Source organism: Alligator mississippiensis, chromosome 4, assembly GCF_030867095.1.
Source record: "Alligator mississippiensis isolate rAllMis1 chromosome 4, rAllMis1, whole genome shotgun sequence".
NCBI classification, from domain to species: domain Eukaryota; kingdom Metazoa; phylum Chordata; order Crocodylia; family Alligatoridae; genus Alligator; species Alligator mississippiensis.
This window is the reverse complement of record NC_081827.1, coordinates 94,810,068-94,835,796: the sequence shown is the minus strand read 5'-3', so window position 1 is coordinate 94,835,796 and position 25,729 is coordinate 94,810,068. Positions and strand designations below refer to the sequence as shown.

Sequence of the window (25,729 nt, the reverse complement as noted above, 5' to 3'; positions counted from 1 at the left end):
TCATATCTGTTTGTATCTTCACAGACATCATTATAAATAGAGTTATGGCATTTCTGTTTTCAAATGCAAATACCATGTAATTTCATGTTAATTCAATTTATTAATTTTGCTGTAGGTGCTAGAAGACATTTTCAATTGGAACCTACCTCCAGCCATGATTTCAATGTGCAACAAGAATCTCATGAATAAATTAACATTGGCCAAAATGCATTTCATCATTCGTCTTTCTGCAACAATAAATAGTATTCCTGAAGAAGTGATGAAAACAACCTATGTTATAGATAATACCAGTTGTAAAAAGCCAGGCAGAAGCACAGACTCAGGAATAAGAGGTGAAAAGTTTGCCCATCATTCGTCATTCAGTTTGTTATATGTACATGTTTATCACTTTTAACAGCTGTATCTGCATTATATTGACATATTTTAAACAGTACTCATATTTCATTGTGCTGAAAATGAAAATTGCTTAATATTTTATTTTAGAAAATTCAAACATTTAGGTTTCAAACTTTAAAATTAAAATTCATATTTTGATTTTATTCAAATTAGTTTTCATTTTTATTATATGTTTTCATACTTCTGTTAATGGTTTTTATTTCTTTTTCTTATGGTTTTTAATGCTTCGTACTGTTTTAACATGTCTCAATCACTTTCATCTAAATGATATCCGTTTTCCGTCTAGGGAAATGAATGGCTCTCTCTGAATACCTCAACACTAAACATGTACCTGATAATGCTCAATAAGTCTTGTACTTTTTTCTACATATTTAGGTTGCTTCAGTTATTGGTTCTTTTAATTATGTGTGTTGTGGTAGTCCTCAAAATTTGTTAGAGCCTTTCTAAACACAAAAAACAACTTGTGGCTCAAAGACAACGTTATATAAATGAGTATAGAGATTACACAGATTATATGGATAATCTTTATATAGATTAATATAAAGAAGGGGTTACATACATGAACAATAGCATGGACAAAGTCAGATGTTTGTTCCTGGGTTGTTTGCCTCAGTTTGATTTTTAAATATATGTAGTATTCCGAATTTCCCTTGTTGACACGGACTTGTTATTTTCATCACAGGAGTGGTTCTTTACATGAGGGAGGGTTTAATCTTGCCTATTTCCAGCCCCCCATCCATCATCATCATCATCATCATTATCATTAACTGCCAGATCCAGCATCTTTCTGTGACTGGCAATATATTACTATCACTCATCTCTTCCTTACCAGATTTCTGCATCACTTTCCTCCCAGGAGCAATCTCTTATAATAATATCCTTCTGCAACCTGTCTTCTCATCTTTTGTGGTCTTTCCAGCAGACTTTTACTTCAGTATACATCCTCAGTATTCCATATTGTGTCCTGTCCTTGTCTCTCCTTTTCATGTGTTCCTTCATCTTCCTATTTGTATCGTCTAGCTTTTGCAATTTAGTTTGCCATTTTAGGCAGTCATGCCTCATTTCAAATCTCCTTGATTTACCAGCAGTTTTCCATAAAACACACATTTCTGTTGCTTACAACTGGCTCAAGTCCCTCTTCATTAGAACCCAAGTCTCTGTCATAAAGAATACAGTCAGCACTGAGCATCATTAATGTCCATTCCCTAGGATGAGATAAGGTATTTAAATCCATCAGTTGCATTTAACACTTCTCCTCTTAAGACAACAGTTTTCCCTAAGTCCGTGAACCTCCAGACTTAGAGACCTATAAGTGCAACTCATAGGTATGAAATGCAAAAAGTTTGACATGGTAATAGAATAAATATGAAAATTGTTTCATATTGAATCAATATGAAAATTGTTGATTACTTATTAGATATTGAATGAAAAGGAAAAGAGAATACACTCTTCATATTATTGAGAGTAATTTGCTTAATTGTACTCCTGTGTCATTTGAAGCTTCACTTGTAATTTAATTGTCACCTTTTGCTTTTACAAATCTCATTTGCCAGTTAATGCTGAACTGAATTCACGAAAACAGGAACAAAACATCACAACTGTGCAACTTGTTAGATGTAAAGATGAATTAAACATGGCCATGCTCAAGGTAATTTTTATTAGAAAAATAAACTTAGGAAATAATTCATAAAATATAACAAATATTTTCATTGTTGCAGACATTTTACTAGAAGGGATTAGATCACTTGCAGAACTGGAAATTTGTTCAAAAATCTTTTCTAGGTCAGTGGTTCTAATCTGATCCAAGTTGCTAGTGATCGTAAGTAAAATCAAAGATGTTCAGTTTGCTCTGTTGAATGATTTTTGGTGGTGACAGTTTCCTTCCTGCAAAACATATGTCCACAACATAAGAAAATACTGTTACAACCAGATACTAAAATGATTTTTCCAACAAAGAGATTAAGGACTGGCTTGGATTTGTGGGTTGAATCCATTCTCAGAGACTCACTCTGTTGAGCATGCTTAAGGCACAATATGTTCCATGGATAAACAGAAATTAATTCTGTAGCACCTGGCATTAGCAAGAATAATTCCATCATCATTTGGAGAAGTTACAACATAAGGAATATGACTAGGTAAAAAAAGGTTTCACATTTTCTAATATAATTTACTGAGTCCTTGACATCCATTTACCATAAATGCTGCCTGCTTGAATACAGCTAACTCAATAAAAAAAGCTAGAATAATGGATAAAGATGAGTTGTCATTCTAGTGAAAGTGTCAGGGGGTTATTCTTTCATTGCACTTTTTTTATCTTCTTCATAAAGCCCTTTATTCTGAAAATCAGGCTACTGTTAATTAGCTTCTCTAATTGCCAGTCACTTATCTTGCATGTTAAATACTTCATGCTTCAGGTTTAACCTAGAATAAACACCAATGTAAAGAGAGATTATCCCACATATACTAACTATGTTTTTTTAGAAGCATTTGGTATAAGATAGAACTGGGGTGGTAAACCAGTTAAGCAACATTTGCGTTCCCAAGTTGTACTAAATCATAGCATTTTATACAATACTAAGCCATAGTATTGTAGATACATACTGAAAAATATGCCATATATAAACTTCAGATGAGTTACATCTGGGCTTTTCTTTTCAGAGTCTGCACAACATTTAAATTTCATAAGACAATTCTGAATCTTGCACTATTTCCATTTGAATAGATTTTTTAGTAGGAGACTGTTGTGTTGATTTGCGGAGTTCATCTTAGAAATTCATTGCATATTTTGAGTGTTTGACTTTTAACTGAACTCTTCCTAAAATTTTAGGGTTCACAAGTTGTTTGTTTAAAAATAAATTTTTTGAATCTGTTTTTTCCAAGCTCCTGCAGCTCTATTTCTGGGGGCCTATAGACCACTTTTGAACTTTCAGGATACATACTATAGGCTAGGTACAGACATTATATATAATGCACATTCAGCAGGCAGAAAGCACTTTAAAGCTATAACTGAACACATGTTCATGGCTCTTAGAGCACTTTAAAAATGGTGGATTGCACTTTAAGTTAACCCTTGATGATTGTGTACAAATCTAAAATGCTTTCTGTTGGAGAACTTTATTGAACTTCTGTTCAGATCCCATCATAGGTTAACTTAGAGCATGATCACTGCCATCCCAGGTACCATTATGTAGGTCTCTGCTGTAGCCTTGGGCAGAGCTAATTTGCTGTGCCTGAACCTAACTTGGCTCTTCCTCCTCCAGTGTCATTGACCCTAATCAGTAACAGCTTCTGATTCCAGCCCAGTCTGCAGCTTGGTCAGAGAGCAGGGGAGAGATGGGAACAAAGGTGTGGGGAAAGGAGGTTTCTGTCCTCGCAGCTGCCCTTACCCCATAGTGCACTACAGCTTGGCAGGGGGTGGGTTGTGGGTGAAGAGCTCTGGAGTCTCTCTCCCCACAGCTGCCCAGACCACTGCTGCTTGGTGGTGAGGGTTGGGGAGGGCTGCAGTAGAAGGGCCCCTGGGGTCTCTCTCTACAGCTGCCACTCTCGGGTCATTCCAAAGCGCAGCCCAAGTGGGAGGGCTGTGGAGAGAGGGGTCAGAAGTCTCTCTTCCTCCAGCCGCTGCTGACAGTCACCAGCTTGGAGGTCAGGTGGGGCTGCAACTGGAGAGAGGGGCTACTCCAGCCGCCTCCTGGGAGGTGTGCGGGAGTGCCCCCAGTGGCCACTGTGGGCAGGCCCTGAGCCCCCACTGATTGAACAGTGAATGTCTGTTTGGGTTGCTGATGCTCTAACTTATAGCGCTTTAAGTAAAGCACGATACAGCTCTTCCACCAGGGACTTTTTGAACAACTTAGCCATAGGCATACATTTCAGAAAAGTTAGAATATAATAGAAGGTTTCTTCCAACATGAAAAATAATTTCATTTTCTTTACAATTGAAGATTTCTAACCTATTATACTAGTATATAAAGACTATTATATAAAGAAAGGAATAAAATGTTTAACTGATTTCTCTAATACTGTTATGCTATTTAGTAGAATGTGTTTTGCAAGATGTAATGTGTGTAGTCATAATTTATAATAGCACCAAGCATAGAAAAATATGTAGTGTTGCATTTAGTATATTGAATTTATAACTGCAAAAAAGGAAATTGCTTATAGAAATAGAATACTGTATTCATGATTATGTATTTCAAAATATGGAAAACAGCAGATGATAGCAGAGTAGAATACTTTTTAAGTAACTTTTCATCTGCATTATTTCTTGAAATTACATACTGTGATATTCTGCTCTTAGTGTTTTTTATTGACAGAAGCTGAGAAAAAGCTTAACCATCTTGTAACAAACATACAGAATGAATATGACAGGAAGATTTCTCAGTTTTCTGCTGTAGAATTAGAAATTGTTGTTGAGGCAAAGCTTGAAGTTGCAGCTATCTCTCAGCAGAGACATCAAGCAGCTTTCAGGTAAATAACATCATGACCAGAATTCATTGCAGCTTGTAGCATGTAAGATTAAAAAAACTCAAGCCCAACAGCCCTTATTTTCAATCACCTCTGCTTTCAAAGATGCTCAAATATTTCAAACCTTAGAAACTGACCAAAAGTAAGAACAGTAATTTACTGTGTGTATGGCAGCCTGCATTTTGGAGCCTACTTTTTTTTATTTTTTGGTTTGTTTATTTAAAAAAATCATACAGCAGTTGCCCTGTTCAGCATGTTTGTGATGTTGTATTGCATAGTATTTTTTAAAAAGTCAGGTCTTCAGTGTTTGTTGAAATAAGGATCTGAAAATTTTAGCAAATGCCTCCCTACATTTGGTGTACTTCTCATGTATGCAGGATACTCTAGGCACTATAGAAAGTATCTTCCTACATTTGATATGCTTCTAATATATGCTGTATACTCTTGGCAGTATAGAACCTTGTTTAATTTTAAAGTGTCTGTGTCATTGAACTAAGAGAACATTTTTCACTAATTTTAACTTTAGTACTTTATTTTATATATAAATATCTTTGTACTAATTTAACCTTCAATACATTTCAGTAAGTTGCATTGGGTATTAATTGCATTACTATATACTTATATATTTTTTAAATGAATTAATAAAAATGTGTGGAATTTAGATTTTTCACATTACTCCTGAATTTATAAATCTGCATAAAATAGTTCTGCTGCACTTGAAATATATGGTACATACTAAATGTATTAATTCATTATAGACATTTCTGTATATTCTTCTATATATGATGCTAATGGTTCATTTGGGAGAATGTTCTTGTTTATTATAATTGATAGTATGAAATCATATAGATGAATCTATTTTTATAGGAATTATAATGCTATTACAGTATTTTTGTCTAATACAATCTTCAGTTTATTATAATGTATAATTTATGTTATAATTTAACACAATTGTCTAATAGAAAAATCTAAGAATACTTGAGGTGGAGTAGGTTGCTGAGTAGAGGCTTAAATTTAGCAGATTAACCATTTGTAGACTTATCTCCAGTATTCTACTTTATTTTTCCATTCTCTCCAGTATCATCATACTGGTCATGCGACTCACCTTCCTAGTATTCTGACACTTGCCTACCGTCCAGCTATATTCTCATGCAGTTTAGTCGCAGCCTGCCAAGAGCACAGTTGTTGCCTCAATATATAGAATAATACTGATTGTACTATGTACTCATCTAACACTCCATCTTCAGAATACTGTACAGACATTCACTAATTAACTGAAGGCATTAGGATAGCACTGCTGCATGGCTTTTCAGCTGAATTTTCTTTGGCTTATTTAAAAGACAATGGAGGTTTCCTTAAAATCAAGGCATTAGGGCTATGATTACGTTGTATCGGGTTTAATAAGGCAATTAGTAAAGATAGGAAATGAGAACCGGAGGATTGCCTACAGTCCTACGTTTCTTCTTCTGAAATCCGTGTGGTTTGCTAGTCCTGTCAAGGCAGATTAATGCTGCTGTAATTTTCTCCAAGAGAAAAAAAAAAACCAGTGGGCAATGACCTCTCCATGCTTTTGATTGATATGTTGATTTTATGAAGCTTTTGTCAGTCTGCTAAGACTGTGCAAGGTAATCTAAGCAAGCTAGTTTAAATATCAGAAGTAGTACATCTGCATTAGTATGGCACTTTGTTCAGACAAAACTCCTACTTCTTGGGTTAATGCTAATGCAGCTATACTACTTCAGTAGCTGAGCTAGCTTGGAAATCTTTCCACTGCACTGCACTTTGCTATGTAAACATATTCTAAGTGTGGTGTCTCTCTTTGCTTACATCTTGCTTCAGATATACAGCCCTTTTTACAGTCTCTTAAAAGTCCTTGTTTATCATATCCATTTCATGGGCTGTCTTCTGGGCTCCCATACATGGTGATGAGTGTTTAGTGGAACTTAGATATCAAAGCTTCAGTTGTCCATTTGAGTAGTCAGGCAGGCAGGAAGTCCTTTTTTTCTTTGCCGTCCATGAGAACTGTTGGTATCTGCCACAAGTACAAATGAATATTTTGATTATTGCCTCAGGAAAGTTGAATGTTTCCTGCCCAACTGGAAATCAAAACTATTCATGATTTTATAGAAATGTGTCTGGTGCAATATTTGAATGTTTGAGCAGCAGTGAAAGTGTTAGAGGCAGTTGTGTTTCCAGATTTTGATCATTTTGGCTGCTTACAGATATGGGGCGGGGGAAACAACACTTTACTTTCAGCTCGGTGCGCCCCCATGCCGAGCGCAACACATGGCCAGAAGAGGCGTCACGATGCCAGTTTGACCTGGCCCACCCAACGTCTGCATGCTTCAGCGGGTCTTTTTGATGCTTTTAACTAATAGCTGATTGAATCAGCTATTAAATAAAAGCACTGAAAAACCCTGCTGAAGTGTGTGATCTATACAAGCATTAGGCGAGCTGAGTCAAACCAACATGCTTCCTCTTCTGGTAAAGCACTGGGTTTTTTTTCCATGTCTGTCTGTTTGTCTGCCAGCATCAATGAATATTTTGATTATTTCCTCAGGAAAGCTGAATGTTTCCTGCCTGACTGGAAATCGAAACTTTTCATGATTTTATAGAAATGCATCTAGTGCAATGTTTGAGCAGTGGTGAAATTGTTAGAGGCAATTGTGTTTCCAGATTTTGATCATCTTGTCATTTTCTAATAGTGCTGATACAGTGATGTAGGTATTTTGTCAAGGGAAATATATAGACACATTACTCTTGTTGACAGGAAAAATGAGTCACAAAAATTTCATCTGGAGAAACTTCCACTTTACAGTTTCTCTGCAAAACCTTTATGCCTGTGAGAAACTTTATCCGCAAAAGCAATCCATTGAACTCCCATTATGTGAAGTTTCGTATTTCCTAGCTAGGTAGAAGGTAAGGCAGGGTGGCAGGTTTTGAGATTCACTGGTTTAGAGAAGCATGGGCTTTTGTAAGCAACAGCTTGTTTTGTCAGATGGTATGAGGAAGATGCTAGAAAAGCTCGTCTTTCTGAACCAGTTTGCTTCTAAGGTGCTACTCTGCCTTACCTTTGCTTGATCTCAGGCAAACATGGCAGCCACCTCTGTTTCCTAGTTAAAGATCTTGTCTATCTACAGATAATATTCCGATTTGCTCCTTAGGCACTTGTACATGGCAGCATCTAAAAAGTAGGTGCCTGGCCTCAGGGGAGTGATTCAAAGAAATAGGTTTAGGCATATAGGACGTTATCACACGTGCTCTGGGGTGGAGTGGGTGGGGGGGCAGTTGCTTTAATTAGAGTGCCTTTGAAAGCCATTCACTGACCTTTAGTTAAAGCACCCCCCACTGTCATATTGAAGCACGGGGATGCTGAATACACATGACACAGAGGCTGCTGGAGCATGCTAATTAGCACGCTTCAGCAGACTCAATTAATTAAGTCTGTTCCAACACTTGCTAATTAGCATGTTTTCGAGCAGATGTCCAGCATGTGTACAGGTGCCCATAGTCTCCTTATACAGTCTACTGGGAGAGTTAGAAATCACAAAGGACAATTCAGAGAGCCCAGATGCTGAGGAAGAAGGTATTAGAACTAGACAACAGGAAAAAGTAAGCCCAGAGGTGTTAGCCCATGTTAACTCACACTTCTCTCTGGAACTCAAGTGCCTGAGCCCTCTTCTAACTGAACAAGGTTCTAACAGTGCACACCTTTGACACAAAATCCAGATTATTAGAGCATTTGCACAGGAAGTGGGAGACTTGATTCCTCTCCCCCCACCCCTGTCCTGCCAGCTCATTCAGAAGAGGTTCAGTTCTTTAAACACTAGGTCATAGAATAGGAAGGTGCCTCCATGTCTTCTGCTGGAGCTGAGCCACTGAGCAGCCAAAGCTGCAAGGATGATGGGGACAGAAGAAGACCATGTGCAGGGAAGTCAAATATCCAGCCCATGTGCTGAATCTGCCTTGTGGAACTGTGTCATCTGGCTCACAGGTTAACTTGGAATTTGGGGGTTTGGAAAGCGAGATATAACCCTTGAAATCCAGGGTACAGGGTCCCACTTGGGATGCATTTAGGTGGCAGGGGTGTAAGTGATGGCTGTGTTAATCCCTGTTGGCTCCCTGAGATGACATAATGCCCCTGGACCTGCCACCACTGCTGCTCACCCTGGTGCCAGAGATGAATCCAGAGGGGCTTTTGAGGATCCCTTTGATCCGGATTTGGATTGGTATCTGACCCTGTATGAAATGATTAGAGCTAACTGGCATAAATAAAAAATTCTAGGCTTGTTGACTAAATATATTCTAAATCAATATTTAAACTTCTAAGGTAGAGTAGCCTAGTTTTCAGAAATGCTGCTTGCTCACAGCTGAAGTTAACTGACATTGTGGATACTCAGCAATTCTGAAAAGTAGGCTGCTTTTACTTAAGTGCATATGTATAGATTTTAGATGGTTCTGTTTGCTATCTTATGCACTGATACTGGTTATAAATCTTTTTAAAAAGTTTCTGCAGTATTCTGTTGCACTTATCTTGCGTCTCCTGTAAATTTAACACGTTTTCTCTGCAACTTCTTTTTATGGATTTTTTTTTTTTTTTTTTGCCTAAGCCTATTTATTTTAATTTCAACATGTTGACCATAACATCTGACTCAGAGATGCTCAACTCCTGGCCCATGGCCTAAATCCAGCTCCTCACAGGCCTGGAAATTTGGCAATGGGCAAGCAGGGGTACCAATCCCGTGCTGTCAAATTTCCACACTTGTGGGGAGACCTGAACCTAGCACACTGGATTGGGTGCCTGATCCCAGCATGCAGGGCCAAGGAAATATGGTACCAGGCCCCTGGGTACTAGAAATTGGGTGGGGGCTAATCTAAGGCTAACCTTGGTGTGCAGATCCAAGAGAGGGCAATGCCAGGCACTCAGGGCCCAATTTGTTAGATAGCTCTGCTCTACAACAAGAATCTTTTTTGTCATAACTTTTTGTGATTCACTGCGTACTGCTTTAATGGAGCATCTAATTCCTAAGTAGATAGATTTCCACTCACAAAAATCAGAACCACAAGAGATAAAAGGCCAAGGTCTGAAAGGCACCCAATTCAATTTCTCACCTCTCCCAGTTATCCGTCCAATGCAAAGTAGGCAGACATTGGCAAGAAGATGTGAATAATTTTAGACTTCTGCAGTCTGTGCTGTCTGTTTTGTGCATAAATCCAGGACTTTGTCCTCCAAGACTGTTAATCTAACACTTTTCAAAAGCAGTAAATTCACCTAGAGCATGATTCCCATTCAGGTTACGGCTCTGCAGTGCTTCGGTGGTATAAAGAAGCCTTGAAGTAGCTGTAAATTACACGTATTCTCACTTTAAAGCAGCTTTACATTGCCAGAAATATTAAAAGAGGCCCTAGTGCTAATAAATAATCCGGCTCATAATTTTTAAACAATTAATGCATGGAATAGTTTTGTGACTTCCAACAAGAAATTGTGCCTTTACCATTGACCGATGGTAGCACTGAAGCTTTTTTCCATTGTTAGGTTGTTTTGTTTCCATGAGCAGAAAAGATGCATCATCACGGAAAAGTAGTGAAAATTCAGGAAGTTTTTGAAAGCTGAAAAAATACTGAAAGCAGAGGCTGGAAAAATATTCAACTCATAATGTGAAAATATGGCACTAGTGGTAAAGTTGCTTATAACTTCAATGCAGAAGAAAACTGGAGATGGCTGTTGAAAGGAGCACATTCTATGGGGGCTAAGAATCTTTTTAGAAAAGATTTTCCCTCCTAAATTATTTTCATTTTTTTCCCTTGTTCTAAAAACCATTTTATATACAAAATGTGGAATTTCTATGCTAACAGTTGTTAGAAATTTCTTTTCAACCGTAAGGTATCAGTGTGTACATATAGCTGCTAAACTTAGGGGTTATGTTGACTGGGGTTAGGCTGATCTAAATGTCTACCTGTGCAGGCATTTGGAGAGTTTAATTTGGTAAAAAAATGGTGCACCCAATCTAAGATGATGTACCTCCTGTGGTATACTAATTTAGATTGAGTTCTCCTTATAGTCCAACTGCTGCACAGGAATCTCAGCTTTCATTTTATAAAAGTAAGTTTTATAGCCATTGTGATTGTAGAGGAAAGCTTGGAAACATGATTCAAATGCAGCCTAGAGGCTCAGAAAGAAAAAGAGCTTAACACTCACTATTCAAAAAAAATAAATAAAAATCTCATGGTATTTGGGGACCAGACTCATTTTTTAACAATTGGGCTTGTTTTTTTTTTATAGACCTATATACTAGGTCTTGGAGTGCATGTATGCAATATAGTGTGCCTGTATGTGATAACTCACACTTACAATCACCCGCACACACAGATAGGATAACTCGTCCTCACATATATGTGGCTCAGTGCTTTATTATACTCTTAGTTCAGATTGGTCCACACCTTGCAGAAGCCCTGGCCACCACTGGACTCAGTTCTGGCCATTGGACCATAGTAACCATGCCGTGGACCTGACATTCTGGCATTTTAAGACCAAAAGTTTATGGGGTCTCAGACTCTCCAGGGGGATGAACTGATGATGCAGCTGACCCAAGCATCACATAACTGTGACTACTAGAGACTTTCCCTGGTTTAGTCCTGGTATATGACCCTAAGATCAGCCTTCTAACTCCTTATGGAAGGATTTAAGTCACCGCTAGGTAGTAGGCCAATGCGAAGCAGCAAGTATTTGCTTTGGATTTGGCCAAAGCAAATTCAGTGATTTGATTCAGTGATTCAAATCACTGTCCCGATTTTCAATTTGGCCTATTTGGATTTGGAGATTCGGTGCCAAATCAGAGACTCAGCCATAGACTATAATGGGGGATCACTAAAATACCTTTAACTTTGTCCTTTTTTTTCAGATTCAAATGAAAACAGCAGGGATGGTAGCCCCTTATGAGGCATGAAGCCTGCCAAGATTCAAGGAGATAGGTGCAGGGGTTTCTGTGAAAGTGCACCTCAAACTATTGAAAGCAAAACTCATATCACTTGTGTGTGTGTTAAGGCAAAGCGGCATGAATGCAGTAGGGATGGTAGCCTCTTGTGTGGGCATGAGGCCTGCCAGGTTTCAGGCAGAGTGGTGCAGGGGTTTCTGTGAAAGTGCACATCAAGATTCTGAAAGCAAATAAAAAAAGAAAATAGGTATGGAGTGAGGAGGGTAGCACTCACTCTGCCTGCACGTGGAGCTTGGAGAACCCCAGCAGCGGGAGGTTCACCTTCAAAAACACCAGCTGCTCCACCAAACCAGAATCCAAGGAGGTACAGTGGGGTGTCACAACATCACCAGCAATGCTGAACACCTTCTCGCTTGGAGCACTGGTTGGTGGACAGGACAGGTGTTCCCAGGCAACCGTGGTCAGATCCTGCCACACCTGGCTGTGGGTTACCCAATAGGCCCAGGGGTCACAGTGCAGCAGCTCCACATCCTTGGCGAGATAGGTAGCCACGAGGCCTCCATGCTACTTGTCTGATGGTGGGGTCTGGTGCCTCTGGACCTCAACATTGAAGCCAGGCCCTTGGCCCACATTGGCAATGGCTGTGGTGGAAGAGATCAGCTTGTGGTTGGAGTGGTGGCATGGGAAGATGGATCCCCCTCTTCCATGTCCCTCTTCCTCTGCCCTTATTCTTCCCTGACTCTGTTCATCAGCACCTCCATTCAATGATTGAGGGTTTTGCTGCTGCAGATGCTCTCTTTACTCTTGGGTCACACATGCCCGCCAGCACGTGGACTGTACTGGACTGCAATGGATCCAGCCGTTTTTTGATACTCCCAGCCAGGAACATTGATCCCCTGGAATGTTTCCATTTCAATTTCAAGCTCCTTCACTATGGGGATCACTTGACTAAGGAGGGCATCGCCAGAGCTGAGGCTCTTGGTGGCCTCGAGGAATGGCTTGATGACTACCAAGATCTGGGAGATGGTACTCCACTCTGTTTTGTTAAGCGGGCCACTGATCCCAATCTCCCTGACCAAGGCCATCTCATGAATGGCCTTCTGTTGCTCAACCAGCCTTTCCAGCATCAGGTATGTGGAGTTCCACTGAGTCGCCACATCCTGCATGATTTTGTGCTGCGGGATACTCAGCACTGCCTGTTTATCCTGCAGCATCTTTCCCCCCTTGATGCTCCAGTGGAAGTAGCCCACATCTTCCTGCATTTAAAAATGAGCTGGTTGGTAGTGACCGTGCCGTCACCAGGAGCCCTGTCCCCTTCCAAGGCATTCCTGACTACGAGGTGGAACCTGTGTGCCACACAGCGGATGTCAACAAAGTTGGCATCACACATCACCTTGACCATATTGGCCCCATTGTCAGTGAACATGAACCCACGGGTGAGCTTGTCCTGCCCAACAAAACACCCCTGCACCATGCGGTTCATGGTCACCATGATCTTCCTTGCCATGCGGAACTCATCAATCACCTCCACTTGAAGGAGGGCCCACCGAAACCCTGACTGATTGCACCAGTGCCCTGTGAGGGAGAGGTAGGTGTAATATCTCCCCTGGCTGATCCAGATGTTGGATGGAAGTGCAAGGCTACCTGTGGCCCTGCCTTGTGCAGCTCTTCCCTCAAGTACTCCCTGCATGCCTCATACAGGGAGGGCACCACTGTCCTGCTAAAGATGGTGCTTGCGGGCACTTGGTATGATGGGGCCACGAGCGCCATGAACCGCTTGAACCCTGGATGATCAACGAAGGAGAAGGGCTGGCCATCCAGAGCAAGCATCTCTCCAATGCTCTGGGTGACCTCGGTTGCCCTTGCAACATGCCCCCCCTTTATCTGGGGCTTTCCCCCACCACTCCAGGGTGGCCTGCCTCTGCTTTGGAGGGATGGGGGCTTTGAGAAAGCAGGGGACTTCCCTTTGGGCACACTCCCACTGGTGCCAGGCTGAGGAGGAAGAAGGGCAAGGGGGTGCTGCTTCTTGAGATGCAGCAGCATTGCCGTGGTGGCCAAGTGTTTTACGTCCTTGCCCCAGCTGATCTGTCTTCAGCAGTGCTGGCAGGTAGTATACCTGGGATCATCTGCCACCTCAGAATGATCCCACACTACGCTACCCACCTGCTTCTGGGTTGAGGGTGGGGATCCTGCCTTATCCTGTTCCTCACCAGGCAGAGACATAACAACAGGAGGAGCTGAGCCACCTGCCCCCACAACCTCCTCCAAAGTGCCTTTCAGAGAATCTGACCTGCCTCTAGAGGAACTTTGAGGGGTGTGGAGCACAAACTCAGATTCCCCCTTTTTCCCCAGAATTTCCTTTGCTATGGCCCTCAGCTCCTCTGCTTCCAGATCCAGCTCCTCCTCTGGCACTGGAAGGCTCATGCTGGGAACTGAAATTGGGGTGGAGAATGTCATGCTGCTGCTGGTTAGTGGTGTTAGTGGTGGTGGTGCAGGTGCAGGCACTGCTACCACCTCCTTGCTCCCACTAGCAACAGAAAACTCTTCGCTGCCAAGAAAGAGGGCGCATCTATGTTTGAGGCAGGGGGAACTTGCAGCTCTCCCTCTGCCCTGTTTCCCTCCCCTCCCAGAAGACATGACACCTGCATTTCCAACACACTTCATAATGTTCGGTGTGCTGCAAAAGGTGTGTGTGTGTGTGTGTGTAATATATGTTGTGCTTTCCTGCACAGTGATGGCACACTGTCAGGGAAAACAGAGATTTCTTTTTGTGGAGGAAAATAATCAAGACAGACTAACAAGAACAAATAAGAAGGTTTTTGGGAGAAGAATAGTTTGAAAGGAATGGATTGGGATAACAGTGGAGATTGAAGGCACGGGTAAGTAGTAGGGCTGTGCAAAGCTTTGGTCCCTGATTCGATTCGGCCCGATTCGGTGGCTGAATCTCCAGATCGAATCTGGAAACTGATTCATTTGGAACGATTTGACAGTTCGGACATGCACACAGCTTTAAATGTTTTTTCTACCTACCTCAATGTACCAGGCAGCTTGTGAATGCTGAGATGCTGGGGAAGATGGAGTGTCCCACAGGAACGTGTGGGAGGGAGGGGGGTCCCCGGTATGCTCAGCAGCAGACCCACAAGTGGACCAGTAGTAGCTATATCTTTGATAGTTGTGCTGAGTTGCTCTTTGGTATGCTAGATTAGGTAAAATTTATTTCGGGGAGGTGTCAGATGGCAGGTGGGGAGGTAAAAATCTTTCTTGTTGTTCTGAAATGAAGTTTAAAATCCAAAATCAGCTAAAATTCAGCATCTTCCATGTTTCAAGGATGTACTTGGTAGCTGTGTTGGTCTGAGATGAGAAGAAATATAAAAATGTAGAACTCTTGGTTCCAAAATGATACTTTTTATTAGACCAACTGGGAAATCACAAGTAAAAGCTGGACCCAGGGGGACAGCTTTCCATCTCCAGCTCTCTCTGTGCAAAAATGAAATTTCCTACCTATGGGGACTTTTTACCATCTATACTTTTCTCAGAGCCTGATGAAGGGTCTTTGGGTCCAAAAGCTTGCAAAAAAGGACAATTTTCTCGTGATTTCCCAGTTGGTTTAATAAAAGGTATAATTTTGGAACCAAGAGTTCTCTGTTTTTGTATTTCTTCTATATTTAGTTCATGATTTTTTTGTATCCAGGAGGTTGAAGAAGTGAAGTTCATAGGCTCGTCTGTGAAAAGTGTTTTGTGAATTCCCTTAGAGGATTAATACTGAGAGATTGGAGAGAGAGTGGTTTTCTTGTGAGAAATGTGCCCCCACCAGTAATTGTGTATTCTGGTTTTTAATAGATTTCCAGTGTGCGTTCATTCTGGTGTGCAGTTGTTTGGTCTCTCCTACGTATTTTCCTTCAGGGCATTTGGTGCACTGGATGAGATATATAACATTTCTGGAGGTACAGCTGTAAGATCCAGGAATGGTGATGGTTCTGTTGTGGGGTGTGGTAATTGTGGGACTGGTGGAAATATCTTGGCAGGTTTTGCATTTCTTTTCATGGCATGGCCTGGATCCATTCGGTGTGTTGTGGGCCATAGGAAGTTTGCTTTTGGTGATGAGGTTAGCAAGGTTCGGTGCTTGTTTGAAGGCTAGGATGGGTGGATCTGGGAAGATTTCTTCAAGAATTGGGTCTTTTCTAGTATGGGTTGCAATAGTTTGAGGATTTTCCATATAGGTTTGAGGGAGGGGTGATATGTCATAACCAGCCATGTGCGATTCGTGAGGGTTTTCCTTCTGCACTGCAGCAATTCTTCACGTGGTATTCAGGTGGCTCTTTCAAATGTGCATCTATCTCTGGAGGAGTGTCCTTGTTGTGTGAAAGCCTTTTTAAGATTTGTGAGGTAGCAATCCTGGGTGTTCTCAGTTCAAAATTGGTGGGATCTGAGGGCTTGGCTGTGTATCAGGTTTCTCGGTGTGTTTAGGGTGATTGCTGGTTCTGTGCAGATACGTATGTTGGTCTGTGGGTTTCTTGTATAACGTTGTCTGTATTTTACCATTCTGGATGCTGATCATTGTGTCTAAAAAGGAGATGTTGGTGCTGGAGTACTCATGAGATAGTCAGATGGAGGGGTGATAATTGCTGAATTTCTGGTGGAACTCAATCAGAGATTGCAGGTTTTCAGTTCAAATGATGAAGATGTCATTGATATATCTTAAGTATAGCAAGGGTTTAATGGTGCAGTCTTGAGGAATTCTTCTTCCAGGTGGCTCATAAAAAGGTTGGCATACTGAGGGGCCATTTTGGTGCCCATAGCTGTGCCTATGATCTGGAGGAAGTGTTGGTTATTAAAAGTGAAATTGTTGTGTGAGAGGATGAAGCATATAATTTCAGTAATATCTTTGGATTTATACTCAGAGTTGTCATTTTGCTCTTGTAGGTATGTAAGGAAGGCTTGGATGCTACCCTGGTGTGGGATGTTGGTATATAAGTTAGTAACATCCATGGTGGCTAGGAGAGTGTTGGTGGGAAGGTCGTCTGTGTTTTTAAGCTTTCGTAGAGAGTATCTAGTGCCTTGGACAAAACTCTGTCTTTCGGTAACAAGTGGTTTAAGGATTGATTCCACGAAACCCACTGACTCTCACCCAGACTCCTCAATTTACATTTTCACTGACTGGGTTGCATGAAGTCCAGCCTCTGGCTTCTTTACTATTTGTTCCATCCAGGAAGAGCACACACCAACTGCAGATCTTTCTCAGTCTGACCAAGGGCTTTTAAACCCAAAAGCATGCTAGAAAAATGTTTCCAGCTACTTGGTGTAATAAAAGATATCAGATTTACCCAAAGAACCTTGTCTGCCATGTGTATGTGTACCTTTGGCCGTAGCAGGGATGGGGAGTGGGGAGAAGTGGCGGGTATGTGCCCCCCAGCCTGGCAGGGTCCACCCAGCCTCTCCTACCAGCACTAGGAGGGGAAAGGGGTCAGCTCCTGAAGCCCAGCTCCCATGGGGGGGAAGGGGCCTCCAATTTTGTGCTTGCCCAGGGCCCCAGTACACCTTAATCCACCTCTGCACTCGCTCCCCCCACCGCCTCCAATGCCTTCTTCATGTCAGGGGGCCCCAAAGCTATGCCTTGCAGGGGGCCCCAAAAAATTGTGGGCCAGCCCTGATTGATAATACTGAAACAGAACAAATAGTGGGGGACCTGAAATTGGGAGTTTGGTTACTTGAGCTGTTGACTCTGCTTGCTGAGTTATGCAGTTTTATCAGGATATGTCAGTCTTAAGTTAGACTCTGCAGTATTCACTCCCATTTATATTGCATCTCCTGTACATTTAACATTAGCTCTTTGTGCAATTTTTGCTATTAAGCAAAATCTGGATCATCATTCATCTTATTTTCAGTCAGAAATAGAAGAGACATTATTAAATGATTACATGAAAATATAAAATAGCTAATATAATTCTTGATTTTTATTATGTTCCCTATCATAGTGCTGCTTTGGCTTTTTCTGCAATTCGACTTTTTCAAGATGCAAATATTTTCAAGAAAAAGATGACACACTTTCAGCCAGGCAAACAGGTAACAGGGTATTTGGTATACATTGATAAAGATTCTACTTTTAAAATGATTGCTTATTGTATAAAGACTTGCCTCAAAACGATAAATTCATCACGGTACTGGATCTCTCAGAAAAACAGAGCAGTGCAGCAATCACTATTAAACTGTCAGAAATTAACTCTGGTTACTACACAATTTCTGTGGTTCTGACAAATTGCAATTACCTTCTGGATTTAGCATAAGAGAAAACTGAGGTATATTCAATATGTCTATATTGTTACTTTTAATAAATATTGTGTTTTAATAGCTACAGTTGTACTTAATATGCTATGAGGACAATTATACATTAAATTAGAATACTATTTTCATGTGCTAAACCTCAGCATCATTGTTTTCCTTTACTTTTAAACCTTTCAAAAAGGGAAGTTTTGCCAGAAGAAAACTTTGTTTTATTAACTTAATGCTATCTCATCTAATATCAGTAGCTCACAGTAATCATATTACAGTAAAGAAAACCAAGTTTTTTCATTTAAACTAAATTGTTGTCAAGTTTTTAGCATACATTTAGTTTCTGCAAGATAAACAAGTGTTTCATATCACTACAGGCAAGTCATCTAGGTGCAAACAATAAGTATTAAATATCTTTCTGAAAGAGCCAGAGAAACCAGTACACATTGACCACATACAGTGCTATGTTTCTACCAAAAGAATTGCTGTTCTGGTAGAGACCACAAGTGTACAGATGTTCCAGCTTTTTCTCCCAGAGCAAAATTCGTGGTTCCAGGAGAAAAATAACCTGACTTCAGTTAGATAGAAGTCACTCCTGGGTATACTGCTTCCAAGGGAGATTTTCTCTATCTGGAGAAATCATGGAGGTGTCAGCTGCTCCTCTCTGGTTTCTCAGTCACCCGGAATCCTTGGTATGAGTAGTGGGCAGGAGGCTTTGCCCTGCTGCCCCGTCCACTTGGCTTCTAGGTATTGGAAGCTGAGCAGAAGGAATGGTGCCACAAGCCTGCTTCCTGCTTCTTACACTGAGATGAGGAGGGTTAGAGAAGCCTATGCTTTCCCCAAATGTAGATTGCAGGGGAGAAGGGGCCACTTGCAGGCTGAATGCTTGTACCATTCCCTCTCCTGGAATCATTTCTCATGGTGAAAAGTTTCTGCCACTAGAAATGAACGCTTGTACATGACCATTGTTACTTCATAAGGAGTTGATAAATACTCCCAATTCTCGGTTCTAAAAATGGTCAATACTGTGGTTGTGACCTTTCAGTGGCTTGACAGAATCCAACATATTATTGCTCTAGCAGTGACTAAACAACAAAAAGATGTAAGGTGCCTTGCAGTAATTGGTACAGATAATGACTGCTAACACTTCTGTGGCCAGCAGAAGTTAGAATACATGAGAGGCGATCACAGATATGTAACAAATGTTATTCATCACATAGTTCTTTGGTTTATTATGTACTTTTCATCATTACATATTTTGCAGCCATATCACGTATTTGTATACTTTCTCACAAACTACCTGTTTAATTTCTATTTGCTACATTTCATTAGTTTGAAATTCTAATTTAAAAAGAGACCTGTAATTTTAAAATGTTTCTTTTAAACCTCCAGTTAAGCTTTTAATTAACCAGGGGATCCTGGTTTTCCCTGATAAAGTCTCAAATTCTCCAATAAAAATCACAAATTTTCTAATAAAAGCTCCCAAATCTGTGATTAAAATTAAAGGCCCCCCACACCCCTCCTGGTCCTGCTGCAGCCCCTCACTGTCTCCCCCCCCCCCCCAGCTCCCTGGCCCTTCTCATGCCTCTCACTCCACCCCACAGCCTTGCTGGTGCCCCTTGCCCCCCACCCATAGGCCCTGCTCCCCCAGCCCTGCCGAAAGGGGCCCCCAGCTGCCAGGGCTGTGGACCTAGGTCCGCAGCCCCCTATCCCAACTGCCCCCTGTTGCGGTCTCTGGTTAGGGGGTGGCTCCCCACCACGTATGCTCCTGGGGGGCAGAGGGAACCTGTGCCCCCCCAGAAATGTATGTGGGCAGGCTCAGGCTTCAGGCATGGGCTTCCGCTCTGCTTCCTTCCCCTGGGGCCTCCGCAGCCAAGTGGGCATGACCCAGCACAGCAGGGAAGAGTGGAGCTGCACAGAGATGCTGTTTGCTGCTACAAGCTCCACTCCTGCCCCGCGCTCAAGAGGTGTGTTGCCAGGGCAGTGCAGAGCTCTCAGCGGCGAGCAGCTTCTCCATACAGCTTCACTGTTCCCTGCCACCCTGCTTCCCTACCCCAGGGCCTCCACAGCCTGGTGGGCATGACCCAGCGCAGCAGAAAAGAGTGGAGCTGCATGGAGAAGCTGCTCACTGCTGCGAGCTCCACACTGCTGTGGCAATGCACCTTCTGCACGTGGGGCTGGAGTGAGAGCAGTGACATGGGGTTGTGCTCCTCAAAGCAGTGGCATGCGCAGGAGGCACATTGCTAGGGCAGCACACAGTTTGTAGTGGCAAAGAGATCCACACACAGCTCCACTTTTCCATGCCTGCTGAGTTGCGGAGGCCACGTGGGAGGGAAGTAGGGTGGGAGCCCGTGCTCATAGTTTGCGCCTACCCTGTGTACAGATCTGGGGGGCACAGGTCCCCCTACCCCCGCTGGAGTGCACACAGCAGTAGGGAGCCGGCCCTCCCCCTCCCCTGGATGAGCCAACCACAGCCCCATCCCACTCCCTGCTGGGGCCCTGCAGCCTCACATTCCGGCCTTGGGCCCCAGGCACCACCTGGCTGGGCAGCAGCCTCAGCCCTGCCCAGCTCCTGCTCCCTTCCCTACAGGGGCCTCAATCCCCCTTCCCCCCACCCCCACACTTACCTGTGGGAGCTGCTCTTGGTCTGCTTGGGGCCATGTGCATGACCAAACATGTGGTGCCCCTTGCCTGACCACCCTCCTTCTGCTCCTTCCCGGCTCCCTGCAGGCTGGAACTCTACCAGTCTGCAGGGAGCTTGTTGCAAAATGGCAAAACGAAAAATCTGCGTTTGCCTCCTGTTAAAGGTAAAATCCATGGGTTACTCTGTTTTTACATGGGAAATGGAGAACCCAGATCCCTGCTCATAACTATGCTGGCTTTTTTATTATGTTCGTATTATTTTAATTTCTATCATATTAACAAATATATCAGCTTAAATACAAACTGTTCTGCATTGTTTATATTAAAGTAGTTTATTTATACATTAACATTTTAATTTCTTTTTTGGAAACTATTAGGATTATTATGGTAAAGATACTCAGCTTCCTGATGGCATGGTGGCACGAGAGCACCTGAATGCGCATCTGTGGTTGAAATGCCGCATGGCGTTAGTGACTGCAGTAATGGCACAGATACGTGGCATTAGTGATGTGAAAGGTACTGTTGTCTTTGCTTTTAGAGATTTTGATTGGGAAAATGATACCAATTTGGGACCTTTGGGCAGTATTGCAATACAAATACAAAAATATTTGTGTTCAAACTTATAATTGATTATCAGTAAACATAGGCAGACAGGGTTCCTTGGGTGAATTTGATATCTTTTATTAGACCAACCCAAATGGTTGGAGAATAGTTATTAAGCAAGCTTTCGGGTTCAAAAACCCTTCGTCAGGCTAAGCAAGTTTCAGCAGCTGAAACTTCCTTAGCCTGACGAAGGGTTTTTGAACCCGAAAGCTTGCTTAATAACTATTCTCCAACCATTTGGGTTGGTCTAATAAAAGATATCAAATTCACCCAAGGAACCTTGTCTGCCTATGTCCTTAGACCAACATGGCTACAACCCAAACCCCTGCAACATTATCAGTAAACAAGCATTTACATTGAATTAATCCAGTAAATCCAAGAAAACATTCTGAGTTCAGTCATCCCTATAGGATATAAATCACAAGCCATTAAACAAATGCTTACGTGTAATGGTCATTACATTTTGATGAATCAAGTATGCTATAAAAATTGATATATTTTAATACATATAAATTGAATAGGAATGTTTATCATTAAAAGATTATTGCTGCTGCATATCTCTGTTTTTAACAAAGCTCAAATACTTTGCCTTGCTGATAGTATATGTTGTTCATAAATAAAAACATTCTCATCCTGTTTCTTTTATTTCCATGTGTTTGAGCATAATGCACATCCTCAACAAACAGCACGGGGTCAGAGGAGGGGCAGACTGAAGTGATCTGGGTTAGAATACAAGGGGGTCGAGGGGAAAGGGACTTAACGGTGGGTGTCTACTATCGACCACCCAACCGGGGGAAGAGCTGGACTGGGAATTCTCAGGTCAGCATGCGGAGGCAGTTAGGTCAAGGGACATGGTCATCATGGGTGACCTAAACTACCCGGACATCTGCTGGGAGGAGCAGTCAACTAGGTCTGACCTCTCATATAGGTACAGGACTTCCACCTAACCCAGGAGGTATGCAGTCCCACCAGGGGAAATGCCTTGCTGGACCTGGTCCTGGCCACAGGCAATGACCTGGTGAGGGGACTGCGGGTTCTCAACCATCATTGTCTACTGGAATTCACCATCCAGCAGAGGGTGTCAAAGGCCTGCTGTAAGGCAGCAGCCCTGGACTTCAGGAGGGGCAATTTCAATGAGTTAAGGAGATTAGTTGGGAGGGCACTGAGGTCCTGGAGGGCAGGGGAGTTGGTGGGGTAAGATGAGTGTTGTTCCTTAAGGAGATGATCCTCTGAGCCCAAAGGGTGACAGTCGCAACGTGAGTCAGTGGGGGCAAGAGTGCTCAAAAGCCCCCATGGCTCACCAAAGGCATTCAGGAATGTCTGAAAGCTAAAAAGGAGGCATACACCCGATGGAAGGGAGGGGAGAATAGGATGGGATTCAATACTAACAAGTGCAAGGTACCGCACCTAGGGAGAAAGAACCAGCAGCATACTTATAGGCTGGGGAACTCCCTTCTAGTCAGCACAAAGGCAGAAAAGGATCTTGGTGTCATTATTGATTCTAAGATGAACATGGGCCTCCAATGTGAGTATGCAGTCAGTAAGGCTAACTGCACCTTGTCATGCATCCACAGATGCTTCACGAGCAGGTCCAAGGGGGTGATCCTCCCCCTCTATGCAACATTGGTCAGGCCGCAGTTGGAGTACTGTGCCCAGTTCTGGGTGCCACACTCAGGAGGGATGTGGACAGCATCGAGAGGGTCCAGAGGAGGGCCACTTGCATTATCAGGGGGCAGGAGGGCAGGCCCTATGAAGAGAGGCTACAGGACCTGAACCTGTTCAGCCTCCACAAAAGAAGGCTGAGAGGGGATCTGGTGGCTGTCTATAAATTTACCAGGGGGGACCAGCGGGGAACGGGAGAGTCCCTGTTCCCCTGAGCACTACCAGGAGTAACTAGGAATAATGGCCATAAGTTGACTGAGAGAATGTTCAGGCTAGACATCAGGATGCACTACTTCACAGTCAGGGTGGCTAGGATCTGGAACCAACTTCCAAGGGAAGTGGTGCTTGCTCTTACCCTGGGGGTCTTCAGAAGGAGGCTAGATGATTACCTAGCCAGGGTCATTTGACCACAGCATTCTTTCCTGCCCATGACAGGGGGTCGGACTTGATGATCTGCTCAGGTCCCTTCCGACCCTACCAACTATGAAACTATAACAATACTTGATGCTGCTAATTGCACAGATTTCCTATGTTTTATAGATGAGCTTGTTAGTTAATATTTCTTTGGTTACGCTATTATGATGTGTATTACTGTTAATGTTGCTTTATATATACATGTACAAGTTAAAATTAGGAATTTAACAAGTGTATATTAACCTCTGCTTCCACCCTGAAAAATAGTTATACAAATATTGTCAAGGGCTTGTAACATTGATCCAGATTGAATTTGCTCAGTTTACAGATAAAAAGATGTTGTTCTTACTTATAGTCTTACAAGCCCAACATCAACTCTGAAATGGGGTATTTCTAATTTAAATATAATTGTTGCCATCATGGGCTTCTGAGCCTAATTCTGCTCTAAGTAATACTTTTGAGAGCATATTTTGAAGATGATAATGGTATTACACAGGTATGATTGAGAATATCATTGAATTGTAGTATCTGTATTCTTTGGATTGATACCTCCCTAGTCTACAGCTCAGTTGAGTGTACTTGCAATACTGTTTGAAGTCAAAATGTTTTTTCTTGTGAACTGAACAAATTTGATTAAAAGAAAAACTGTGAAACAATAAACATGGAATCCCTTTATGCCACTTCTACAGGAATTTTTCACAGTGACCTTTAACAATGGAAGGAAATGGTACTGTAAAATTGTTTTTTATTTTATTTTTATTATTAATCTCCTTCCTTCTTTTAGCAAATGACATGAGTCAATGTGTAAGCCTGATAAATGAAGTAATAATAGAGGCTGAGGCCTTCGGTGACATCAATACGCAAGCTGAAATGATGATGCAAGCTGTTATACTTGACCTGCATGAAAGACGTCCAGTGGCAGACATTAAGCCTCGTTTGCAGGTTTGAATACAAACAAAGAATCAGTTTTATTAACTCTTTTTTTTCATTTGTGCAAATGAAATAGTTGCCAGGATGACTGGGAATTTAGGGTTCATGTGGTATGAAGAGGATTTATGAAGTGAAAGAAGACTGGGGATGTATAGGTGACTCTTGAAGCTTTGTGGCCAAAGGATCATGAATGGGATCGGAGAGGTCTGGGAGGGAAGGGGTGTAAGGTTAATTTTGGAGGATTGGCAACTGAATAAGCTTAAAATAATCTAATGCCTCTTAAATCCTGTGACTGTAAGCATACATTTGTATTCTTTATTAAGAGTCCTTATAAATGAACTATAACGTTGGTTAACTTGGTTTACATTATATGTGTTCAAATAGGACATAATCAGTTTGCTCCAAAAGGAAACATTGATTTCCCCTCAAGCTGCTTTAACACTTGTGAGAAGTATGATTCTGCTTGCTGACATACTGGCAGTACATACAGAGGATGACAAAGAGTATCACTCTTCCACAAATGAACCATTAAATTTGTTAATTCTGGCACACAAACTTACTGTTAAGCAGGTGAGTGCTATGTTGATGAGTTACATTCGTTTCACAGCATTTGCAAACCCTTTGTGCTCTTTTCATTTGTCACATTATGAAAACTATTTTAACAGCTCATAAGTAGTGGGCATGCTTGTTAAACTATCTATTGAGCTTCTCTCAGATTACACAGTAGCTAGAATTGGCCTTTCTCACTGATCTCCAAGACTAGGGACAGACATTACACATAAACCAGTTTAAGTGATCAGAAACTGGTTTAAACCTGTAACAGAACATAAGTTCAGTGCACATAAACCAGTTTCAAAATGGCTGAAACTGGTTTAAGATAAACCTAGTTGAATGTAGTTTCAGACTTAACTGATTTGGGTCAAACCCGGGTATGCAACGTCTGTCCCAGACCCCTTCCTGGTTTAAGTTAAACCAGAGTCCCCCAGCAACCCATATGCTTTGCAACTGGGCTGGGCTAGGCTGTGCTGTCTCCTCCAAAGAACAGGCTAACCCTGTCCCTCTCCTCCCTAGCGTAAGCTCCAGGGGAGACTGAAGGCATAATAAGGTCTGCCTGGCTTCCCTTGCCGCTCTCTACTCAAGCAGGGATTTCCCTCTCCCTCCTTCCCCTCTCCCACAGCATGGACCCCAGCCCCACTGACCCTAGGCATGTGGTATGCTAGCTAATGCTGAGAGGTATCTGTGTATGTGTCTCCAATTTCACTGGGACAGGCAGACAGGACAAAGGCAGACAGAACAGTATATGCTTAGGGCGTTTTGGAGCTAATCAATAGAGCAGCTTCCTGGGAAAAAGCTGTTTAAGAAGAGCTTGAACTAACGCAAGAGGCTTTTGTTTTGCTGTTTAGCTGGTAACACAA

At 42.2% G+C, this 25,729-nt stretch overlaps 1 protein-coding gene across 6 annotated transcripts in view; it reads left to right on the top strand.

Moving 5' to 3' along the window:
- The window catches only part of CFAP54 (cilia and flagella associated protein 54), a 250,254-nt gene that overhangs the window by 174,355 nt on the left and 50,170 nt on the right, over positions 1–25,729 (top strand). For all 6 annotated transcript variants that reach the window (XM_019480938.2, XM_019480941.2, XM_019480937.2 and 3 more), the window contains 7 exons: positions 116–332; positions 1,950–2,044; positions 4,691–4,860; positions 17,768–17,855; positions 21,083–21,221; positions 24,169–24,326; positions 24,699–24,884. In XM_019480938.2, the coding sequence (XP_019336483.2) occupies positions 116–332; positions 1,950–2,044; positions 4,691–4,860; positions 17,768–17,855; positions 21,083–21,221; positions 24,169–24,326; positions 24,699–24,884 (1,053 nt within the window). The remainder of the gene's footprint in view (positions 1–115; positions 333–1,949; positions 2,045–4,690; positions 4,861–17,767; positions 17,856–21,082; positions 21,222–24,168; positions 24,327–24,698; positions 24,885–25,729) is intronic.